Raw genomic sequence first — 26,723 nt, 5'->3', positions numbered from 1 at the left:
ACTGATAAGGTACACTGTGGCAGCTGACTTAACTGATTAGGTACACTGTGGCAGCTGACTTAACTGATTAGGTACACTGTGACAGCTGACTTTACTGGTTCGGTACACTGTGGCAGCTGACTTTACTGATAAGGTACACTGTGGCAGCTGACTTAACTGATTAGGTACACTGTGGCAGCTGACTTTACTGATTGGGTACACTGTGGCAGTTGCGCGACACCAGTCAATTACATTCTACGCATTTGTTTGACAAAGGAAATAAACGTTGACGAAATCTTGCAGGAAATGTTATTCCCTGTATGTGTGGAAATTTGACTTATGACTGATGTAGAGATACAGAAATGGTATGATCGGGTTAACGATACCTTCATACCTAAACATAAAAATAAGAAATACAATTAGAGACTGGTATTTCAAGGTTGAGCTATATTATAATTATTAGAATTTTTTTTTTTTATATTATGGTTGAACTATTATCTCAAATAATAGCACAAACCGCAGTTTCAAAGTTGAACTATTTTTCGAAGCTTTCAGATGAGTTAAATTTTCAGTTGATTTTTTTTATTAGATAACAGAAATAAGGGGATCTAGCGAACCAAGTTTCCAATGAAATCTTTTTAAAGGTTTATGATGAAACAGTTTTTAAAATATATTGTATACATATTAGCATTTTATCCTGATATTATGTAATGATGCATTAAGTGACAGAAATATGTTTAATGCTTATACAGCTCTGACGTATAATAAAGATATTGCAAAGTCACTTTTCAAATATGCCGTTCATAAAACATATTTTTAAAGCGTCGTTTTAGTTGAATTGCTGTCTTGCTCAGACACAAATGACTTTCGCTTTCACCTTTCCACGGTATAGTAATACTCGGCGGTTACATTCCTTGTGTAGGTTTGCTCACCTGCTCATTGATTTTCATATCGAGTAAATTATAAAGTTAATAGAACCGATTGTGCGGTATCCTGTCAGCTTACCAGTAAATTCAACGCCGCATTAAATTAGGCATAGTTCCATAGTTAATTATATATGCAAGTGATTTCTAAAATAAAAGTGATAATTTTATTTTTGTCAAAAAAATGTCAAGGCAATGCACAAATTTGGAAAATATTGTACTTATGATTTGTTTTGGAAACAGTTAAGCTTACTGAGACTAGTCCCCGGATGGCATGCTTTTTGTTCTTTATACCACAAACATGACACGAGTTAAGTACAGTAGTTGTTGCAACACCAACAAATGTAATGTGCTCAGCAATGACAACCGTTTAGTCATTAAGACTGTTTCGCTCATGACACATTCCCTAATGTTTTTAAATCTCGAATAGCGGTAACGTGATCTAGCATTTATCCCGATCTGATTATCGACTCACTTGTACTCAATATGGTAATCAAAGGTTAACACGACAGGCTATTTTCGTTGACGAAACTTTGGCTTTAAATCGAGGATATAAAACATTCGTTCGAAGAAAAAGGACCTTAAATATGCTAATGGTAAACGAGGTGGGCAATTACACGAGGGACGTTATATCGACGTCACACTGTAAACCGCAGTAGACAATGATGTCCATTTCGAAATGATCGTATATGGTATTGTACGCTTTATAACGACACACACGTGCAATGGTAAATCGATACAGATACCCTGTATGATGACACAGCAAGTTTTCGTTAAATAGATTGCGCAATGTAGTAGACTATTATTTGTTATTGATTATTTAATCGTGTAGTTTGTATGGAATATCAGTAATTTAAGATATATATATATATATACAATATACAATAATAATGCTTACCCAGGCCTTTGGATTCCCGAATTCGTTTTTCTTTAGCTGCATTACCAGTCGTTCCTGCATGTCTTCAAGTGCATCGAGTCCATCGAGTGGTACTCCCAGTTTGTCAGCATACTCAAAAATGTCATCAAACTCCTCAGAGTTCAAAATATCTGCCTCTGTTATACCTGCCATATTTTAATACACGCAAGATGCGTTAGACAGAGTCACATTTATATGTATTATTGATACATCGCACGCGCGCTCATTGAAGACTCAAGCATGGTGGTATCACTGTTATGGTTGCGTGATCAGTTAATGATTGGGAAACCAATGTGTCAGGGACTTTATACCTACAAGCGTCTCGAGACAACGATTTTCGGCCCATACACACTCACAGAGTCACACACACGCCACTAATAATATGTAATTCTACCTTTTAAACTTCCTGGTTGCACAATGTAAGAGACAGCAAGTTAAAAGAGTGTTAGGCCTATAGAGTGAAGTGTCCTCTATATGTGGTCTGTATTATAGGTGTCCCCTAAGCTTCAATGACTACGTCATACCAGACTGTTCTACATGTGTTTTGTACAGTCATCGAACGGCCTAATTTATACTTATTTGACATTGTGTTTAAAATGCAGGTAAAGTATTATTCAGCAGTGTGACGTAACGAACGAATTTGAGATTAGCAATCGGTTAGCACAATGTTGTAAAATAATATAAAACAATGTCAAGTAGTGTAGTTAAGACGACCATTTTATTTCAAAAACGTTTGACCGCCTTAACAATATGCCTGCAATCAAAACTGGCGGCGATTGGGGCTTATAAGGGACTTTATAAGAACAGTTCATTTTTAAAATAATAATCATAAATCATTTAATTCAAAAATGGGTTAAGGAGTTTCTTTTAAACAGTTTTATTTACCATTGATCTATCCTTCAATACCAACTATTGTATATTAACGTCATTTTCATGTCATTATGATCTCCCTTGTTAAGAATCCAGTTTTTCTGTTCTCAATTAACAATGAAAATAGCTACTATTTTATTAACGACGCTACAGTAGTTAAACAACCTGGTAGTGTACACACATCAAACAACCTGATAGTGTACACACATCAAACAACCTGATAGTGTATACACATCAAACAACCTGGTAGTATACACACATCAAACAACCTGGTAGAGTACACACATCAAACAACCTGGTAGTGTACACACGTCAAACAACCTGGTAGTGTACACACATCAAACAACCTGGGAGTGTATACACATTAAACAACCTGGTAGTGTATACACATCAAACATCCTGGTAGTGTATACACATCAAACAACCTGGTAGTATATACACATCAAACAACCTGGTAGTATACACACACCAAACAACCTGGTAGTGTACACACATCAAACAACCTGGTAGTGTACACATCAAACAACCTGGTAGTGTATACACATCACACAACCTGGTAGTGTATACACATCAAACAACCTGATAGTGTATACACATCAAACAACCTGGTAGTGTATCCACATCAAACAACCTGGTAGTGTATACACATCACACAACCTGGTAGTGTATACACATCAAACAACCTAGTAGTGTATACACATCAAACAACCTGGTAGTGTATCCACATCAAACAACCTGGTAGTGTATACACATCAAACACCCTGGTAGTGTATACACATCAAACAACCTGGTAGTGTATACATCAAACACCCTGGTAGTGTACACACATCAAACAACCTGGTAGTGTATACACATTAAACAACCTGGTAGTGTATACACATCAAACAACCTGATAGTGTATACACATCAAACAACCTGGTAGTATACACACATCAAACAACCTGGTAGTATATACACATCAAACAACCTGGTAGTATACACACATCAAACAACCTGGTAGTGTACACATCAAACAACCTGGTAGTGTATACACATCACACAACCTGGTAGTGTATACACATCAAACAACCTGATAGTGTACACACATCAAACAACCTGGTAGTATACACACATCAAACAACCTGATAGTGTACACACATCAAACAACCTGGTAGTATACACACATCAAACAACCTGGTAGTGTACACATCAAACAACCTGGTAGTGTATACACATCAAACAGCCTGGTAGTGTACACACATCAAACAACCTGGTAGTATACACACATCAAAATATAAAAGTTCAAAAAAATAACCGATTTGATGTAATATTTTTTTGGTCTCAATGTTTAATAAAAACACTGTATTTTATGCAAAAGGAATTAATTTGATTTATGTTCTTGTTCAATTAATTATTGGGGTGTAATTTAATAATAACTTAAGGAATAGGTCCACGCCGCTCTCTATGCAGTATAACAGGTAGACCTGTGAAATATTTATTACGTAGGGGAAAAATTCATAATGTAGAATATTGTTTGGTGCAATATTTCGTACGTTCAGTGAATCGTAAACCGTGTTTATCTTGTCATATCGAAACGCTTACAATGACATGAAAGTCACGCGTAGTCACTCATATACATGTACCCTCTATTCACCAAACCACAGACCTACTTTGTCTGTTTTATTGTAGCAAGATTCATTTATGGATACCAAGTGTCTCCATTGGTTAATTGATAAAGCGTTTTCATAACAAGAAAAGATAACGACAATTTCATTTTTCATGTAATGGATTTGTATAACAAATTGTGTATGACTTGATTTACGACGAATAAAGCAAGCGTGGAAATATTTCTTATTCTCGCACATCAGACAGTGATATCCCACGTCCTACACCATGCTAGATTTTTCTATCTCGTCCGATATGTCTTGTACATTTACGTGACATTTCGCGGAATTTTTACACTGCGATGTATTCATCCGCGCATTAACTGCCTACAATCGACAATTTGCATTACAAATGTTCAGTTTAGTCGATATATGTATAGTTTTGATGTTGTCAGATATTTGATTTTGTGGATAAAATATAATCTACACTGTGAAATACGCGGTAATCTATGTAGGGACGGACTTTATTTTTTTTACGAGGAAGCATTCAAATGTAGCTTAAGTAGTGAAGAGGTCATTATCATCTGAGGCCCAAGGCGGGATACCTGTAGGTTTTAGCAAAATTGAATAGTTTTTTTTCGAACTCAAAGGTGCGAGAAAAAAACCCAATAACCTATATGTAATATATCTTATTATTCATCTTCAGCATGACATCGTACCTCGTATCATTAAGATGTTTGGCCAACTAAAAGCGTTCATATTGTAGTGGTAACCATATCTAAATGCAACTTTGAAATAAAATGATTTCACTTTCTAAATCATATATCTACTTCACAACCTTGTAATATATCACGGCAGTATCAACGGCACACGTTAGGTACGGTATTTGATTGGTTGCAGACATAAGAAACAGGGTGGTTGGGTGGTGCAGTGGAAAACGCACTTGCCTATCACCTTGGCGGCCAGGGTTTGATTCCCCGCTCGGACGCGAAAAGGTATTGGGTCAACTGCCCGACCAAGTTGGTTTTCTCCGGGCACTTCGGTTCCCTCCAACAATAAGACCACCCGCGCGCTAACATCTGGGCCAACAAGAGTTTTAAATATAAGTTGAAATAACTTGTTTCATAATTGTTTTAAAATAATTAAAACTCCTACATATATTAAAAACATACCAATCTCTACCCTGATAGATATTAGGACCGGTGTTTTGGAAGTTAGCGTGGAGCTAATCTGAGATGAGAGTCCGTTAATGTTAACGTAACGCAGATATGCATGACCCTACTCATCTCGTCCATAAGTTGGTACATACACGGATTCTGATGCTGTCGTTAAAAATATCCAAGAGTGCAATGATTTGGATTTCGAAGATGATTTAAGCTGTAAAAATATCTTAGCGGATTTTGAATTTATTTTAAAACGTCAAATCATGAAAACTACTTAATAAAGAAACACGTAATTGTTGTAATGAGTGTAAACATTTTGGCGCTTCGCGAAAATATATGTTTGCTAAAGTAAATACGTTTACGTTAGTGTTGTATGAGAGACTAATTTCTAGGCATATTACACCATATAGGGTCATAGCAGCAAGTCTGACGGCAGTCATCATTGCAAAAGTCTAGCTTCTGTTAGAGCTCGCAACAAACCTGATCTCGTGTTCGGACGTTTCATTTATCAGTAACAGTGACCATGATTATGTAGACATATTTCTCTTTATAAAGGAAAGTTCGATTGTCCTCTATTTAGGGTTTTCTTAGCTATGAGAGTTTTTACTTTATTTGTTACTATATTATTAACGTGTATATGCATACATGTACATATTTCTTTGAAAACAAATTCCAGTTGAAACTGTTAGTTGTTTGATTACTCTTTTTCGAAAGAAAAAGGACCAAACCAAAGGAATACATCATGATCCTTGTGTTAATCCGTGTTAATAGCTAGAGTTATATGGAGGCCGTGAACAAAAAGAGACAAACAAAAAAGACACCATGATTGTATTTATTCAACAATAAACCCATCCCATATAAGTGTTCACCTCATCGGTGTCATTTCTTTTGACTCATACATTTCGATGACTCACAATATTGAAAATGAATTTTCCTAGAAGCAACTGATCCTGTAAATACCTGTGAAATGTATAAACGTCAAGAGATATTCGCTTCTGTATCAGTATTTCACAAACTAATGTAGCATGTCGTACATGTGTAACGAGAACTTCTGGTTTCGATGTTATATAATGGCACTGTGCACACCTGTTATATCAAGTTGCATTAAAGTAGAATGAATGAAAAGAAAAAAACCCAAATAGCCAGCGATAAATTATCTTGTTTATTGCAGCAGGATTAATAAACACATGCTTTTATTTTTCTGTCGTCTCTAAAGTAAGTCAAACGGAAATAAATCATTAAGTGTAAATTTCATGAAGTATTTGAGGGCAATTGTTTTCTCGGGATGAACTGTTTTGCAGTCATCCAAAAGTTGAGTAAGACAAATAGTATTTATCATACGTAAGTATTTGGTAGGATATTCTTCTAAAGGTTGTAGAAGTTCTGTCGCAAAATTCTTCACCCAAGGGTAGAATTTCTATTTCTCGCAAACCTACCTAGTGATTGACCCTTTTTCTCCCATCTTTAAACCACAACCTTGTTTAAACAAGACATGGACAATACAACACATCACTAAAATAGTAAACATTTCAAGATAATGATAAACAAACATACACCATATCCCAAAATGAAATAAAAAAAATAGTAAACTGTAGGTATTTCGCAAACTTACAGATCAATGCAAGACCTTCAAGGCAAGCTTGTACTACAATTATTTTGATTTTTAGATGGTATCACGTGCCCCATGCAGGATTTTCTCTTTTACACAGTCAAACGACGTTTTGACGCGTCTTTAATTGTGACGTCATAATAAAACTAAGTCATCTAATTTCCCGAGGTTCTGACGCAAAATGATCTGCCGAGGGTAGACTATCAATATCTACATAATGATTATTTTTTTCTCTCCCACCTTTTAACCGAAAAATTGTTAAAACCGGACAAAGTCAATGCAACATATCATCAACATCTGTTGGTCAAATGAGTCATCACCTTATAGTGGGATGAATGATTCTTCTTGTCTTACCCTGTTAAGCCTGTCATATGCATAATGCAATATTTATGTTATGGGCTCAATGCATTATTGGCGTAACCTCATACAATTGTTTTGATATGGGGACACCCCATACGTGTCATGTTTTCATGTAGAGTTGGTGATCTGATAAGAAATTTCAAACTAATATTGCAGGAATTATTATTCAATTAAATAATAGGTTGCTTACTACAATAGGGATATTATGAATTTTTTTCTGCATCTGTGTGCATATTTTATTTCTTATCATCATAAAGGAAAATAGTTAAGAACTTTTGTCGTAATATCGATATTTACAGCCACATTTCACATGAATAAAATATAATCTAAATTTAAATAAAAAGATGAATAATTGAGTATAAAAATTGATATTAAAAATATTTTAAATGATACGACTGAATGTAAGTATAATTACTTAAAAGTATTGTGCATGTATAACCAAAGACTACTCTTCCGCAGCCCACAACCCAAACTCGCACTTTTGATTAAGGTGTCATTGTAACAAAATAACTTTTATGTAAATCACTGGGTCAAACATGGAAATATCCTGGGACTCTAATTTAAATCAAACTCTAAACATTCTTATTTACATCTGTAAACAAACAATTCTTCCAAACTCTATAGAAAATTACTCATATGATTGAACTAGTCTTCAAAATAATTTTGTGTTTGTATGACAATATTATATATACTGATATTTTAGGACTCAATAGCTAAATGTATTGATTATTGCAAAAGTACAGCCATTATTGCACATTATTGAACAGATAAACAAGATTGATAATTTTATTACCTGAATAACGATAAATGAAAATACACTAGATATACAAAGTAGATATATAAAATATGGCAGGTGTAAGCGATGACGTACATTAACTATTCCATGGTTCACAAAAGTATCAGTATCATAAATATATAAGATTACATGTTTGCGGGTCATAAGGTTGCACCTACCCTACTCTACCCTACTTAAAAACTAATTTGAATATTTTTGTTTTGGAGACGATTCAGAGATATATTTTGGACACTTTGTTATTAGATCTTTCTTATTTTCTAATTGTGGTATATATTTTTTTGTAGGTCGGCTTGTCCTGGGGTTCCAGCTTAGAATGGTGTGAGTTTATGGACAATTTCTCTGTGCTCGTCTCCAGTTCATGTCTGACCAACCGTCTGTCTGTCTGTCTGTCTGTCTGACCAACCGGCCGTTACCTGTAGAAGCCGCTTTATATTACTGTTATCAATAATTAGTGAAACAAAATATCTAACATCATTTCATATTAATACTTCTATATTTAATATAAGGCTGTGTATTTCTACTTCGTTTTATGTATGCACTGTTTATGGTTTTATAGGTTTTGTCCTTTTGCCCAATTCCTTTTTATGTAAGACTTATATTATAAAATACTTTGAAATGAAAAAAGTTTGCATATTCTGATGTTTATCGCATTCATATTATAATAAACGCTTAGTACAGTAAATGTGACCTGGTATATAAACTTAAGATAAAAAAATAAAAAAATATTTTATAAATACATTTTTGAATATTCTTTGAAGGAGGGCAATAACTCTTATACACATTGCGTTTAGTATATCTACATGAAAGCAAATCATAATTGTATAAAATCAGCGAAATGAAACATTCTTCCGTTGAATAGTAACTTTCTAGATTATTTTTGTTTTTGGTAATCTCACTGAATCGCGCTGTTCATCCAACGTATTTGTGAAAACATCCTATAAAGTTTATACATTTAAATATGCTTTTTATGTAGCCTTACTAAAGTTCGTTCATGGATCTATAGAAAAAAATCTCAGGAAATTGTCTGCCTATATCAGCATGTTATATAGCAAATTCCAATCCACTATACTTTTTTATTTATCTATGCAATAGTTCATGACCTACCTTGTTGTCAGCTAACATATGTTGATTTTTTATGATACTCCACAGCTCAAGCTTTTTCTTCTTCTGATTATGATATCAATTATGATCAAGTCAATATTTTTGTTAAATAGCATACATTTCATGCTATTTTGTTCGTAAACCGGTTAACTTGATGGTTGTGCAAGAAATAAAGTCATTCCGAAAAAAAATGTATTGCAAAGTGCCTACAAATGATTAAGTAGTTTTCTTATAACTCCTCTATAAAATATATAATATATCTGATAGTAATATAGTAAGCCTAGTTATGAAAAAAGTAAACAATATATTAACAATAATATTGTGCAAATTCTAAGCCAGGAAAAAGGAAATTGGTACTTTCGGGGAGAAAATATGAAACAAATAAAGCTAATCAATCACGTTTGGAATCAAATTTTCAGACTTATGGCAAACATTCAGATTCACAGTATTTTGCAGTTGACATACTGAAAAAGTTACATTGGGTTGAAACATAATACAACCCCTTGAAGTCATGCACTAGGCCATCAATGCGGACACAATATTTTGCACAGAAGATACTGCAATGTAGATACAGCAATATCTTCAATAAGAACTGGTCAGACTATTTTCGCATAGTTAACATATGAACATATTCAAATGCGTCTTTTGAGAAAAATACTTGCAGCAGAATTATGATACAAACTAGCTATGAGGCTTGTCACTAACAGTATATACAAAAATACTCAACAAAGCGAGGAAATACAACCAGAATAAAGACATATGACCCCAACACCCTTATCGTACACTATTTAGTTTATAACTTTGTGTCCTCGTCTCGTTGATGAATGACATTGGGTTGTGAAGATGAAGAGGAATTCGTCCACCCTGTCAATGTATCACAAAGTCGGTCGGTTGGAACAGTCATGTTCACCAATTCCTCTATGATGATCTGGTCCTTGGATTCTAGTCTGCTGAACCCTTGTTCCGTACGAATGCATTGACCAAGGTGCATTGTCTTGGTAAAATCTGACAGTGAGAGAGAATGTTTTGATCGGAAAGGTTTGTCAATGCACAGCACTTCATACATAAGGAGACCAAACGCATATATGTCTGCTCGATTGACATATTTGTGACCCCGTAATACAAAAGGAGGTATGTACACAAACTCGGCAGCACGAATTTCCGACGAGTTCTCCGGGAGTTTGGCATGCCGTGGAAAGCATCCACCGGTCAACTTCACATTTCGGTACTGGTCCACCTTAGAAATTAAAAAAAACACAACCCGTTAATACAAAATTAGTAAATCGAACGTTTTGTGATCATGTGCTCTATAAATAGTAGGGCTGCAACGATTTATCACGCGACGATATATCGTAATATTTTGAATATTACCATTTACAAATTTGCAACATGTCCCTTATCTTTGTTTCTACTGTAACTATATATATCGTGATACGTATGTGGAGGCACGGTAGTCTAGTGGTAGGACGCCGGGCTCGTGACCGACGGGTTGCGGGTTCGAGTCACGGCACGGCACAGTGTTGTATCTTTGAGCAAGATACTTTGCTCGACTTTTCCTAGCCTACTCAGCTGTAAATGAGTACGTGGTTGGGCAGTGCTAGAATTGTTGAATGCTAGCACCGAAATGGCAGCTCCGGCTGCATGCTCCCCAGGTAGTTGAGAAAGATATTGGCTGGTTGCAAAGGTCCTATAACCACGAATAATAATTTGTGACGACCTACGAACTAGGTTGTGATAAAGCGGTATATAAGAACCTCGAATTATTATTATTATTATTTTTACTATCGTATCGTGACCACCGTATCGTGATACGTATCGTATCGTCATATAATGTATCTTTGCAGCCCTAATAAACAGAGATAAATTTTAAAGAAAAACATTTGTTATTTATTTTGTTTATTATGGAAGTTTATGGAAGCATAATGTACTTCCGATACTTTTTTTTGTATTAATTCTACTTCACATCCTTGTGTATGGGTCGAAATTTTCAAACAATCAAACTGCCATCCTGTCATATAAATGGGACCCAAGAATTAACACACATTATTTCTCAATATTTGCCTTTTCATAAATGCAACGTATTTAGTTGAAACATTTCTAGATTTAAAGAAGAAGACCAATCAAATATTTGAGCTACTTTGAAACTTTGTGTACTGATTCTCGGGCCCAGGAAGGCGCCTATAATCAGTGTTTATTCATAACCATAGACCTTGTCTGCGAAATTGAATTGAAATTGATTCTCAGATTTTGGAAAAGTAAAAAACATCGTAGGACGATTATCAAAAATGCTACCGTACGTAACTAAGGAACCATGTGTTTCGGAAGGATGAGCGTTACCTACACCAAAATTAGTAACCTTGTCAAGCCTTACCGTCACAGTGTTGATGCTAAGTTCCATGTGGACCATCTGAACACAGTGAAAGTAGTTCACCCCAGCAGCGACTTCCAGAAAAATCCTGGGGATGTCAACTTTAAAGCCCATCGGGTCTTGATTGCGTGCAATGCTCAGGGTATCAAGGTTTCCGAGAAATAGGGACACCGGAGGGGGAGCGTCAGAGTAGTGGATACCGAGTAGTTTAGCAATATTTGGGCAGTTGAGTCGCCTTGAAAGTAAAAACATTTCAGAATTACACCACAGATATGTTTGTTATCTGCTTTGTTTACTTCATTTTGTCAGTTTCAATAACTGATATGTATTTTTCGTATCCTCTGAGAGTATTTAATATAAACAGTTTTTTAAATAATATCTACTTTGCCAAATCCTGACAACGATATTTCAAAAATATTGAGACAAAAATAAATAAATAACAAACACACAAAAAAAACACCCATTACCGTTTTCAATGAAGTTTAGTCGACTATCCTTAAATTTTATTCGTTTATTAATGTAAAAAGATATGTTCTAACAGAATATGACATTATTTTTTTTTACATTTTTGCTTATTACTGCAAATTTATGCATTTGTGGTTTTCCGCTTCTACAAATGATATAATTCAATTCAAACCCGCAGATGACACTTTGTATCACTTTGTTAAATTGAAAAAAAAATGAATAACTTAATTAAGAAAAATTTATAAACTCGCCTTTGCGCTCATGTTTAAGTCCTAATATAAGACAAAAGACAAATGTAGATTAAATGAATGAAAGGCTTAATAACTTACTTTATGCGAGCCACTTCTCTGAATGTCGATTCCACTCCAGACAATCGGCTGTACATTCGGATAGTTGTATCCTTTGAACCATCATTGGTGCTGACCTTTCCGGGTTGGAGAACCGTCCACAATCCTCTTTCTACACGTTTCATACTCGTTGTTGCACCACCGTCCAATATTACGTTTGAACTTCTAAAACTGTTGGTGCTTTTTCCTAAGGAAGACTTGAATTCCTCTTGTAGCTCCAACTGCTCATTTCGGAACGTGGTTATGGCTATATAACCATTACCAAAATCGCTTATATGCTTCGCGGGAGTTTCAAAATCTTTCAGCATGAAGTGATACCGATTCTTTGACTCCATGGCGTCCAGTCTACAGCAAAAAGCGTGCTCCAATGACTTCTTGTTGGAGTCAATGAGGGCGGGGATGTTCTTCTGAATTTTCGATAGCTGTTTCATCGGTCTTTCCATTATGCTTTCAACAAAAGATTTCAAGATATTGTCGTTTTCTTCTTTCAATACCATCTTCTTCCAGGAACTCTCTGCTCTTTTAGTTGCAATCTTCATGGGATCCACGGAGTACGATTTTCTTTTGCAGGCGTTCCTGAGAATAGGAATATTTCAAATAAAGTGTATCGTAACAAGATATCAATTTTCTATCCATAGTTACTTATATTTTCTTTTGGTGCGGCAATGTCTTATATTCTTTTTATGAGGAGTGTCATTTATGAGGGCATAACTGCCATTTCTATCGGTAGTGTAATACATAGCCTGAGTACTACTGCTACCATTGCGTGATAACGCGCACGTAAATTATTAAAAAAACACATTGATTAAAAAGCTATCGACCATTATGTAGAAGAACGCATGTGGCAGAAGTTGCCGTTATACATGTACAAGTTGATCTGCGAAGAAATATACTGTTTATTGTTTAAGTAACTTTTAAGCATATTTGTAAACATAAAATAACCACGTTAGAATTTTTTTTATGTTTGATGTTCTTAACTAAATATAAATATGATAAGACAAGGTTTAAAATAGACCAGACAAATAGTGGCATAGGGAGAATTTTTGTTTAGTTGACACTCTCGAAAAATAATTTAATACGGCGATGTGCTATAGTTACCTAAATTCATCAACCATTTTGACACGCTGAAGAATTTTTCCCCATGGATTCTGCGCTTGTGTCATCAATTTCAGTGGCATAGCTTGTTCATTAACGCCTGGATTCGTCATTCCAAAAATACTTGCCATCGGTGTCGCGGCGTGAAGTTGCTGATGCATGGATTTTGAAAGGGATTTTGAAAGCTCAGTGACGCCCATGTTTTTTTCGATGGCATTAAAATCGGACTGTAGAATATTGAGTTCTTCATGAACTTCACTGAATATTTTCTCTTCAATCTTGACGATATAGTTATTTTCTTCATTCCATTCCTCGAGAACATCGCTTAGCCGTTGTGAAAATTTGAAATCAAGTTTATCTTTGACTTGTGGCCAGGTCTTGCCATCCGACGAAGGGAGTTCACATGTTTCCCATCTCAACAGTTTTTCTTTCACCGATGGACGTTTCAATCTTTCCCTGAACTCTTTACATACTTCGTTGGTCTTTTCCTCCAAATCTCGGTGCAGGCGTAAAAATACGTCTTCCGCTTTGTGCTGTAGTGCTTCAAGATTTTTGGTAATATTTCGTGTCCTCTGATTAATGTCTTCCTCGGATGTGTTTAAATCTCGAACGATGGCACCGATATGGAACATACTTCTGGTCACCACGTTGGCTACCCACCTGACAATTAGATCAAATTCAAAAGCACCATTAGATTTTAAGATGAGAAGTAATATAATCCATGAACAAATTATATCGATTGCCCTAAATTACAAACAAAATAACTCAAATCCTGTACTATTATTTTTTGTTTTGCAGTAGGGTTTCTTTGTTACTATACAAGATTAATTCCAAAGTCTCCAAAGAGTATTCTCATAGTCTCCACGTGTACACGGTAACTTCCGGTAAACAATATATCCGGTTGGAATTTATACTTACTGGTAAGTTGACTGGATCCTTGTATCAAGAGCAATAATGTAAATATTTCTCAGGTGTTCCAACATGATTCTGTAGGTTTCCGGGATGAAGTCGGCGTCCACGTTGGCTTCGCGTAAAGCCGATGTAGTGGACATCCGGACGATCTGGTCGGCGCTGAGACTTGGCCAGCACTTTGACAGCTTTTTGACAGCATTTTTGAAGACAACATCTTGCTCATTTGGCTTGATAGCGTCCCAACGATTGCAGACGAACACTGTGCTTTTTGGGTTGAACGGTATTGCAGTTTTGTCATCAGACTGCGTCCTCTGCTTTTCCAAGATCACCCTGATTAGTGTCAGAAGCTGTAAAATATATGTAGTAAATCAATATACGGGTATTACTTGTATGTGTATCAGGCACATACAATCGACTGACGGACTATTACAAAATCTAAAATCCAAATGTCAATGTGATCACTCGAGGCTATGTGTATACATGAACAACCAGTTATCTATATACATGTAGTTATATCTACGTATTAATATCGATATTTTAGGGATACTGTCTGGAATCCGATTGGTTTACGCTTGTCACGTGGTGACGAAATAAGCATCACATATTGTCAGTATGAATAATGTATAACTATGAAAATAAATTAAATTGATTGTGACGTCACAGTAAATATAAGCTTAAATGAGTTTCCAGGTCTTACGAGAACAATGACATTTCGATTTTAACAAGGTTCCGTCGATCATAAAGAAAACTTGAGGAAGTTTTATCATTTTACCACTCCATCATATCTATAAAGTGACGATATCATTCCCTATCTTACCCGGTCTTCGTCCACGCCTCCGGCGTTATCAGATTTGATGACGTAGACAAACCCCATAACAAAATTTTCCTGAACGTAGGACGCGATAATGTCATCCATGGCCTCGTTTTCACCTATCCCAGGACTGTCGATGAGCACAAGGCCACACTAACAAAAAAGATATCTTAATTGTATTTGCAGAACTGTGAAAAGTTTACGATACGCGATACGATATTATCACAATAGGATATGTATCACGATACTATACATCACTAAACGTTATTATCACGATATAATATGTAACATGATACTATACGTATTACGATACGATATCATCTCGATACGTTATCACCACGATATGCTATATAACATGATACTATACGTATGACGATACGTTGTTATCACGATAGGATATGGCTCATGCCACTTTACGTATAACGATACGTTATTATCACGTAAAATATGTATCATAATACGAAACGTATCACGCTTTAATATGTATCACGATACTATGTATCACGATACTATGTATATACCACGATACGATACGTATTACGATACGATCGTTTCTTGATGCAACACATATTTCAATAATAGCTTATTTGGGATACGTTATGTATTACTATACGATATAACCACGATACAAAATTATCACGATACAATATGTATCACAATATGATATTATCACTAGGTTACGAGAGGTATCACCATATTTGTTATAGGTTACGTTCAAAATATATAAAACAGAAATCTGTCGTTATATAGAAATATTTTCCAATTATGAATTGTATCGTGCACTGAAAATTACGATTCATTGGTTAGTTTTTTAAAAAAAAATCATAAATGATATACCATAAATATTTTACTTCATCAATTTCACTATGCCGACCCTTAAGAGTATGTGTGTTTATACAATTGTGTTTCCAGTACGTGATAAATAGATAGGGCACTATATTCTATTGATGTGATATACTTATACATTACCTTCAGAATGCACGCAGGCACTTCGAATTTCACGTGCAATACATCTGTCTCTGTCTCCCGCTGTCGACTCTTGTCATCCCTCACAAAGATTATCGGCCATACCTCCTTCTCAAGACTCTCTTGTGTAAGATCAAAGAATCTGCGTACCTTTCCATTTTTGTATACTATCTCTGCCCCTAGAGAACTGCCGTATGATATTTTGGTGATAACAGAAGTGCAAGACTGCATGCTTGTAGGAAGGATGTCGCTTCCTAGCAGCAAGTTTATCAGTGTGGATTTCCCGGCGCTAGTTTCACCTAAATTTGATACAAGAATGCCTTTTAAATTAAAAGCACATTGGAGAGTTCCTTTCAATTTATTTTAGCAAACAATAACCTACCCTTAGGCTTGTTTTGGATATAACTGTACAGCGACCAAGTCGAGTGGCTAAGTTCATAAGACGGAGTCTTAATAATCGGAGTTTTAATGTCTGAATCCTATTTCAACACTCAGAACGCTATTGTCAATGATTTTTTGTTTAAGTCGTTTTTATTATTTCTTTTCCATAAAAGATCAGCAAAGCATGGTTTTCTTTTCAGAAATGATCTATTAAAGAATAAATCATGCCGGAAGTTTGCACTGTAAAGTTCCAGATTTTTGGCAGTGGTACAGGGATCCTTAATATGATAAGGCTACTTTATAAACATTTGTCACATAACTACTCTGTTATCAGTATCATAACACCCATCATGCGAAATTGTTATAACCACACGTTTAATGATACCTAGCGGAGCTGTGATTGGCTGAGGTTCCCATTGCCCCATGGTATTGTGACGTCACAATAGAGAAATGTTTGAGGTCAAAATGTCAATAATTTATTTCAAATTTGTAATGTGATAAACAGAATATTGCATTCGCTTCCATTTCATGAAGCATCAATAAAAACGTGTTGTATCTTAAATTAGCATTTCTATGGGTCGATTCAAACTGTTCCATATTAATTTAAGAACATGTGTTTCATTTGTTTATTATTCTTAAAGATAAAAATATGATAACTTATTCGATAGAATTATCAACAATATCAATACTCACCCGCCACAACAAATCTGCATTCTTCCTCTTTGAGGGACTTGATTTTTGTTTCCATTTCCTTTTTAAGGTCGTCAGAGGTTCCTTCTATTTTAAGATAGCTGGCGATAGCATCTGTTCCCCTCATTTCTAACAGCTCACCAGTAGCCTCGACACTGTGCTTTTCCATGATCTTTTGTAAGTCTACCAAAAGGGACAGCAGCTTCTCACGTTTGTGTTTGTCTTCCTGACTGGAAATTGCCATGGAATTGGCATTCTAGAATGAAAAAGGAATGGCTGCAACACTATCCTACATGTACATTTACATCTCTACATCCCTCAGCTTAGTAAACTCTGGCTGCGTATTAATTACCTAACGCGCACCATAGCATATGTTCGTTGCCAGCTGCGTTCATATTACCGTAAACGTCTTCAAAATGAAGGACACTTCTTATTTCATGACGACGTGTAATTCTATAAATCTTCTTTATTTTCGAATCATCTATTTCTAAATATGCTACGTTAAGGGTGGATTTTGCAAAATCTTTTTGGGTTTCGTTTTTTCGTTGAGCAATTATTTCCGAAAATATCGCAAAAAATAGAACCTTGGATAAAACCAGTAAACAGTATATCCAGATAGTCTGCGTTATTGACGCATGATATATATTGTTCACTGATACAGTGTGTGCTGATGATGTGTAATATATATTTTTCACTGATACAGTGTGTGCTGATGATGTGTAATATATAGAGTCTGTATTCCTTATATGTACTTTATCCAAAGGGCTAATACAATTTGTGTTAATTATGTAAAATACGTGAATGTGATTTCATGGAATAAGTCAGTGATGTTACTGTTTAATATCAATTTGACTATAATTAATAAAGCCTTTTGGAGATGCTAACATATAAAAACGACGTCTCAAATATGCGTTAATGATTTTCCTTTATGAAAATTACATGATATTCATATCATTACTGACCAATCAGAAATTGTCTTGTCTACAAAATATAGACTATGAATTAATTCGCATCTTTTCTGTGAATTGTGTAAAATGTTTTGATATTCAACAAGTAAATATTAATTTCTTTAAGTTTTGCAAGATTAATATTCTCTCGCAAATTCATAACAAAACAGAAGGGAAAATATACTAGTAAACATGTATATATATATCTATATATCTTTTGTGGTTTGCTTCTCAGATTCTAAACCTCCAGTTTGATGAAACACGTCAAAACCGAACTAAGGGAAAATATTTTCATTCAGATCAGATAATAATTAAAATTACAAATGGTCAATCAACAATGTGATTATATGTGCTGCAAAAATGGAATGTTTGCGATGTAAAAATGCTTGTATTTTTGGCGTTCAATAAAATTGCGCGAAAATATCAACACACAAATAAATATTTACATATTAAAGATATATAGAATATATGGATTTAAGAACCATTGTCAAAAATGTGAGTATTTCTGTTACCGAGTAGGCGATTTTTAATTTCAGACAAGTTTCAAGAAAAAAGTATTACCTGCGGGGGTCAAATTTTGGGTTAAAAATCATGTTTTTTTGCATATTTTTTTTTTTTTTTTGATGTGGTAACAATGGTTTTCACAAGTCCCAAATCTGGGGAAAACAGCTTTTGAAAAAAAATCAGTTTTCTAAGCATACTGTCATCAAAATGTATTTTATAAATATGTATATATTCAATGTATGTAGGTGTGTTGTTCAGGTTGAATTCACTATTCATGTTTATCTGAGACATGTCTTTTTTTTTCCGGATCAAGCCATTTCTACTGTACACTGCTACCTTAATGTTTACGAATCTGGATCAAAACATACATGTATGTACTATAAAAGAGGACATTTTAGCGATTTAAAATTCTCGTATTTAAAGTGTTAAGTAAATTAATGCGAAAATATCCGCACATAAATATTTATTAAGAGATTAAAGACATAGATAATTCATGGATTTCAGAACCATTGCCAACATTTCCAACTCCGCTATCAGTTTAAAGACACATAACGCTAACATTTCCGCACGCATGAATCCCTATGCAGTTTAGTTGGGCCAAACTGAAGGTTTTATTTATATGGCTTTCTTGATCAATATGTACCAAATAGCAACAAATATCCTTACCAGGTCCTTTGGGTTTCCAGCAAGGGTCCGAGTGAGATGCATTACAAGGCGTTCTTTGATCTCCTCTATTTCGTCAAGGTTAGCGGTGGAGACGCCGAGTTTATCGGCGATATCAAATAAGTCATCGTATTCCTCCGCTCTCTCTACAGCATCCAAATATCCACTGTCGTCTGAGTTAACAGACGCCGACATCATTGTTGTCGTCATCGTTGTCTATTGTTGTCAATACCTACAACAACAAATACATCAATCCCATATTTATAATACTTAAAGCAATAAATGAGTAAATCCCGTATATATAATTCCTATAGCAATAAATGAGTAAATCCCATTACATATTATACTTACAGCAATAAATGAGTGAATCCCATTATATATTATACAATGTACTTACAGCAATAAATGAGTAACTCCCATTATATATTATACTTCCAGCAATAACTGAGTAAATCCCATTATATATTATTCTTACAGCAATACATGAGTAACTCCCATTATATATTATTCTTACAGCAATAAATGAGTAAAACCCATTACATATTATATTTAGAGCAATAAATGAGTGAATCCCATTATATATTATACAATGTCCTTACAGCAATAAATTAGTAAATCCCATTAACCATTATTCCTATAGCAATAAATGAGTAAATCCCATTACATATTATACTTAGAGCAATAAATGAGTGAATCCCATTATATATTATACAATGTACTTACAGCAATAAATGAGTAAATCCCATTATATATTATACTTCCAGCAATAAATGAGTAAATCCCATTATATATAATTCCTATAGCAATATATGAGTAAATCCCATTATATATTATTCTTACAGCAATAAATGAGTAAATCCCATTATATATTATACTTACAGCATTAAATGAGTAAATCCCATTATATATAATTCCTATAGCAATAAATGAGTAAATCCTATTATACATTATTCGTACAGCAATAAATGAGTAAATCCCATTATGTATTATACTTACAGCAATAAATGAGTAAATCCCATTATACATTATTCCGATAGCAATAAATGAGTAAATCCCATTATATATTATACTTACAGCAATAAATGAGTAAATCCCATTATATATTATTCCTATAGCAATAAATGAGTAAATTTCATTATATATTATATTTACAGCAATAAATAAGTTAATCTGTTGTAAACATCTACTTAAATAATTTAATCATTCGTTTCTAAAACCTACATGGTATTATGTCAGTGTAATATTTTAGCATTAAGGGTATTTTGTTGCTTATCAAAAATAGGATACGATGACACAATACGCTACTTCAAGGATCTACACATATGACTTTATAGGAAAGACGGTAACTCTATCCTTTTTTTGAAATCTGTGTGCTGCACAAAGAAATGTCCGATTACTTTATTTGGACTATTTCATTAAATGTTTAATGATATGGCTGAATTTTGGCTGAAATATAGCTATAAATATGCAAATGATTCTTTGATTTCTAAGAAATCCGTAGCAAATCTCGTAGATATTCTTTTTCTAAATTTGTATTGATACTTGATCCCTTCTATTATACGACCAAATAAAATGGGTTATCAGCAAAACATATTGAATTACGAATATACAAAAGTATGTGTTTTCTTTTGTGTACCAATATACAGCTTGCTTGAAATTTCATATGCTAGCTAATTCAGCGGTATATGCACATGCACAGAAATAGCAATGCCCCGCAGACAGCCACGAAGATTTAAAGTTATAAAGCAATTCATTGTTCAACGTCTAAATTACAATACGAACAGATAATTATAAAATACCTCATGGCAAAGCCCCCCTCTGTGTTTCTAAAACCGAGTGCACACTATTATGTCTGATTATGTAACTAAGCAGTATTAGATCAATGTGACGCCTTGACATTAGTCAGTATGGATTTTAATAACAATCTCACTTTTGAATCTAAGGAAGGAAATAATAGGCCTTCATATCAAATATGTAGTTAGTCGGACTATCTGTTATTGTTCGTTTCCCTTTTTTTGAAATAAATCATCAAATTATCTTGTTATTGGCATCTATTATGCAGTCAATGATATATGTAGTCAATATTTTTTCATGGCATGTCTTGACAATTACAATAGGAATATCCCATGATCGGTGAACCACGCGGTAGTATGGTTTAAATGGTGTACCTTAACCTTGTAGTACAATGGGATAGCTATTCAGACCTAGGACTGAAGACCAGGCCTATGTTTTAAAAGCTATGAAAGACTTGTTAGCTGGAAATTTCAAACAATATTTAATTCTAACAAATGTATGACCAAAATTTCTCGCGACACTTAGCTAGTAGTTTTGAATGATTGTACATGACGAGTTGAATAGTCACTGTCTTAATTTTTTCTGTATTTCCTACCGCCGAGCCACGTGATTTGGCCATTCTGACACAATGCATATATCAAATGCAACTGTAAGGCAATGTTATATACCCTGGTCGTAAGTTAAACAAAATCTAAGGGAACCAGTTGTAACATAGAACGTTCTACAGACTAATTCATGTCCTGTTATCGTATTATACACGTCAACGTTATAGTGCTATAATTTGCTAGTGCAATGAACGAACACCTCCATAAAAAATTGCATAATATCTCTTTTTTATATGAATAATATGATTTCAAATTTATCGTTGCGGATTACCGAATGTAAGCAAATATAACCAATATTGCCTGCGTCATACACTCACATTTTCATTAATGGAGTATTTAATTCATGTAATTCCACATTTACGAATATCTTATTAAATAGATTGATTTTAATCCACTATATGTCAACCAAAGAAAAACTTATGTAATGTTAGTATGATGCTACAGATATCATTAGTTATACCACGGAATTAGACTATCTAAGTCCGTGGTTATACTTACAATTCCTTTAGCGTTAGCTCTGTTCCTCTTGTATAACTTGCACTTCATCCAAAAACAACATGACGCACTTGCGATGTCAGGACAAAATATTTACACAAAGCATAACTGCTAATATGCACGTAGTAGTTTTAATCCCAAGGACGCGTTATCACAATGAACATATACCCATAACAGAATGAAGTGTCTCTCACTACCTGGCATGAAATAAATCACTAATATATGACTTTAATTCAAGTCATACGCGTCGAATTTACACTGGTCACCTGCATGCTTTTAGTCAGTGCCAGAGTATAAAACACGGTAAACACTCTGGTCGACAAGGAAGTTAAAATACAATAACTTAGAATAGGTCTTCTCCGAAAACACTCCAATTAAAAAATGGAATATTTTGTGTCTGTTCAACAAAGAGACCACTCGCCGACGTGGAATCGAGCGGTGTATATATATATACCATTCTACAACGATCTATTAAAGTATAACATATTTGTCTTCATTGGAAGAAAAACAAACTACATGCATTGTATATACAACTGTTAAATACAAAACAGATCGGGCGTTCGGTATGTTCTTTGGAGATATGACCGATAAGGGGCGGTTCCATTACAGTGTGTAATATACATACATAATGCATGCATACAATGTAGCTAGGTTCCCATGCTACTGTATCAAACGTTCTTACGTATGCTCATTACATTGCGCAATATGTCATTTCAAATGAAGAAATACCCTGGTCACATTTACGAATGTTAGGTTGTTTTGTACTGCTGGACTAAATGCAAGGATAGGCTATTGATAGGTACAAATGATCGGACAGAAGCAAATTGTCCAAACCAGATTGTAATCGTTTTGCTTGGTCATTGACTCATGAAACTACATTGTAATACTTTTGTGTGTTCACTGACTCCTGAACCTAGAATAATGCTGTGCAGACATAATGAAGTTAGGCTTACAACACTCCAGATTCATTGATCAGTCTAGGCCAAGTGCATTAAATATACATAGCAAAGATAAAAAGCGTTCTCATACTATATATTGACTGTCTCATCGTCGTCCCTTTCACCGTATGAAAGGATTGATAGTCACAAGGTTAAAATAGGGGAGACAAAACCATGGTGACACGGACGTATGCTTTTCCTGTCTCGAGTTCATAAACTAGATCGTTTACTTCCACTGCGTTTTGAAAATTTAATCGTTATTCTTTTGGAAACCCCAAATTTTAGCTAGTATACGACGTGCTTTAACGGGTTGTCTCTATTCACATGAATAGGAATATTAATGATAAAAGACAATAATCACACGACAACGACATTTTTACACTGCAGGAGAGCTCAAGCATTAAAATGTCATTATTGTATATATAATTGAAACGAACCTGAATTCTATTTACGTTTTTAAGTCTTGGCAATCTGCGTAGCTGTGTATATCAGCTGTTGTTCAACTATCCAGGATGCAGATTAAGACAATTTTACAACGTGGAACTTTTAACGATCTGGAATACAAATACTACAAGCATGATCGATGCCACAATCGTTCTCCATTTCACCCTGTTGGTGTCTAGTCGGCGCACCTCGCCCCAGGTAAAAGTCTATCTCCTCCAGATCTTTACCGCGTTACAATTGGTCAACTAGCTAGGTTTTACTGTATCTGGTATTTTCAATTTGAGCTTCGTTGTTGATCCATTCCCATACATGATGCTTAAATGGTTCCAATATGGACTGCACTTAATAACACGAACATGGTTCTTTGGGTCGATCCCTTGGAGCGTGGCAATTCAAATCGAGCAAAAACCTACCGATTCAACAGACAATAACACATCAGTAACAACGGTAAATTACAGGAACTAAGGAGACAATCAAAGTATACACTCAAACCTCATGTTTTGATACGATCTGAAAATTAACTAGCTCGAGTTAGACAAAAGTGATAACCAGCCGTTACTCGTTGGGGAATTTCTTTTTATTCACGTCGGCGGTGTGACATTCTACGCTAGCGGGGTTACCAATCTCCAACATACAGGATAATAACATAGTTGATGTATTACGGATTGGCTGTCATAAATTTCTGAGGAAACAAGTACCGAATATTGTGAAGTACAAAGGTTAATGTCACACGTTCTGATAAAATTTTAGTCATCACTTAATAAACTCTACAAAAAGGAAAGCCAATCCTTAGATACATATTAAAAAATTCAGGTTGATGAAGAGGAACTCGAGTTGTAGCTATATTAAGGCCCCTGAATATGTAAGCAGCAGCTATTACTACATTAAGGTTCCGTTAGGCACATAAATCTAGGTAAATCTTCATGTGGGTTATAAATTTTAATTATATCTAATCAAAATGGACATAGTGATCAGTTACACATCAATACATCTGCCATTATAGAAATCATCACACCAATCCATTCTCAGTGTTGTTAAACCATCAATAAAGTTGAGTTATATTGTCGACCTCCATTTTGAATATTATGATGGGACAATCAAACTCGATCGTAGTACACACATGCTGCAGAATGATAAAATGACGAGAAATGACATGAACATAGCAAAGGTTATTTTCAACACGTGTCGTACAAAACATGCGTTTTTCTATCCTAACTAATCTCTTATATCTGCATTTTGTATTTCACTGGTTGAATGACGTCATGCTAAAGATTATCATGTGATGGATTTATTTTTTCAGTTTTATTATATGATTGTACTTTTTATGACAAACATTTGATACTTTGAGTCTTTTTTATCTGTTTTTAAATTTTGCTATTTGTAATAAAATTTTATTTGTTTTCTGAAATTTAATAGGTAAAGAATGTGCACTCTTTGCTTAACAAAGGAAACAGACGTTTTCGAAAGCTTGCAAGACAAGCAATGGTGTAAGGGGTTGTGTACATGGGTGACACCGATGGCGAGCCGGCTGGGGTTATAATATAATGTCATTCGGAAAACCTTGCCATAATTACAGTACCTTCAAAGGAGGCACTCGGAACTACTCGGCCGATACAGTCATCTAACGATGGAAGGAACTGTAATCGGGAGTCCGGCAAACGGCAGCTGTGAAAAACTAGCTTTGCACACAAACTGTTTCGTATTTTTCTACCGCAAGTGTAATTAACACCAATATAAAATATTATCAGTAAGTTAAGTTGATATATTTAAATATTAATTATTATATTAACGCATATATTTTAAAAGATTGGTATTAGGAAGCACACATTACTATATACTAAAATGGCTGGAATAATCCCGAGTTATAAACTTTTCCGAACGAAACTCTAGTGTTCCGAAGAGCCATTGGGAACTTAGAGAAATGTCTGTGAAGCTGCTGAGTTTTATTATTCAAATGACCATTGGTTTTTGTTGGCCAAAAAGTAAAAGGGTCAGAAATTGTTCTTATTGGTGAGAATCACTGTCATTTGTTAATCTGTTGCGCGTCATTTTCAACATGAATGAGACAAATGAAAGTAGTTTGCTGAGGATTTATATGGTGAGGGTCCCGTAGCCGTAGGGGTAGTGCAGCTGTAATGATGCCAAACTCGGTTATTAAGAGCGCAGAATTATTGTCATAATCAGTCACCACATATTCAAATATAAAGTGAGATTTTAAAATTCATCTTGATTTATCTTATTTTTCGTACACAGCCTCATTGAAGAATTCTAGTTTGGTTTGATTTGGTGTGTGTGTGTGTGTGTGAGTGTGTGTGTGTGTGAGTGTGTGTGTGTGTGTGTGTGTGTGTGTGGGGGGGGTATTTGTTCTATATTATTAATGAGGAAGTCTTGGTTTCTTTGACATGTGTCTACCTGAGGTATGTCGTTTATTCCAAGTTTCTGGTTAATAATTTTACAGCAATTCTGAGGTAAAGATTCAACATTTATCATTCACATCACTTGTTGTAAGCAAATTTTATTGATTTCTGCTGATTATCCTGTGTTATAAATTCCTGGTTTAAAGTTTGTGCTCATGTATTTTGTGAGTTAACAGGTAAAGTATATGTACAACTGTTCAGTGTGCCTCCAAACCAATCAAATTAGTTAACCTCCCCTCACCCACCCCAAGTAGTTGGTTTAGATTGTGTCCCAATTTTTCAAAGACTCTCATATGTTAATTTAGACCTGGTGGTCAAGAATCTTGCAATCTACCAGATATAATCAAATCTTAAATACATGAAGAATATTTGTAATAAAATACAATTTACTATACCCAGAACATTAACTGCTTATTTTTACATTTGATCTAACTTGACCTCTCTAGGTTAATTTTAAGTCCAAGAAAAAAATTCACAATAAAATATATTTTACAGGCAATTTTTTATCAAGAATATTTATACTATATATATGTATGTGTACATATCACTATAGCAAGGCTATTTCATTAGATTAAATTAAT

The 26,723-nt window shown here is 34.6% G+C and overlaps 2 protein-coding genes across 2 annotated transcripts in view; both read right to left on the bottom strand.

Moving 5' to 3' along the window:
- Positions 1–2,273, bottom strand: part of LOC110460595 — a 39,138-nt gene extending 36,865 nt beyond the window's left edge. The window contains exon 1 of the mRNA XM_021513582.1: positions 1,801–2,273. Coding sequence (XP_021369257.1) covers positions 1,801–1,971 — 171 coding nt within the window. The 5' untranslated portion in view covers positions 1,972–2,273. The remainder of the gene's footprint in view (positions 1–1,800) is intronic.
- A 3,977-nt stretch (positions 2,274–6,250) lies between these two features.
- LOC110460608 lies at positions 6,251–23,219 on the bottom strand. Its single transcript, XM_021513610.1, has 10 exons — positions 22,347–23,219; positions 19,453–19,681; positions 17,339–17,591; positions 16,268–16,563; positions 15,305–15,451; positions 14,494–14,834; positions 13,579–14,235; positions 12,463–13,056; positions 11,672–11,903; positions 6,251–10,537 (listed from the first exon to the last, which is right to left on the bottom strand). The coding sequence occupies exons 2-10, from the start codon at positions 19,657–19,659 to the stop codon at positions 10,094–10,096; spliced, it is 3,171 nt and encodes a 1,056-aa protein (XP_021369285.1). The 5' UTR covers positions 19,660–19,681; positions 22,347–23,219; the 3' UTR covers positions 6,251–10,093.
- Between the last annotated feature and the right edge of the window lie 3,504 nt (positions 23,220–26,723).

This window comes from Mizuhopecten yessoensis, unplaced genomic scaffold (genome assembly GCF_002113885.1).
Source record: "Mizuhopecten yessoensis strain PY_sf001 unplaced genomic scaffold, ASM211388v2 scaffold10441, whole genome shotgun sequence".
Taxonomy (NCBI): Eukaryota; Metazoa; Mollusca; class Bivalvia; order Pectinida; family Pectinidae; genus Mizuhopecten; species Mizuhopecten yessoensis.
Note: the sequence above shows the minus strand (reverse complement) of the source record. Positions and strands in the feature narration are given on the sequence as shown.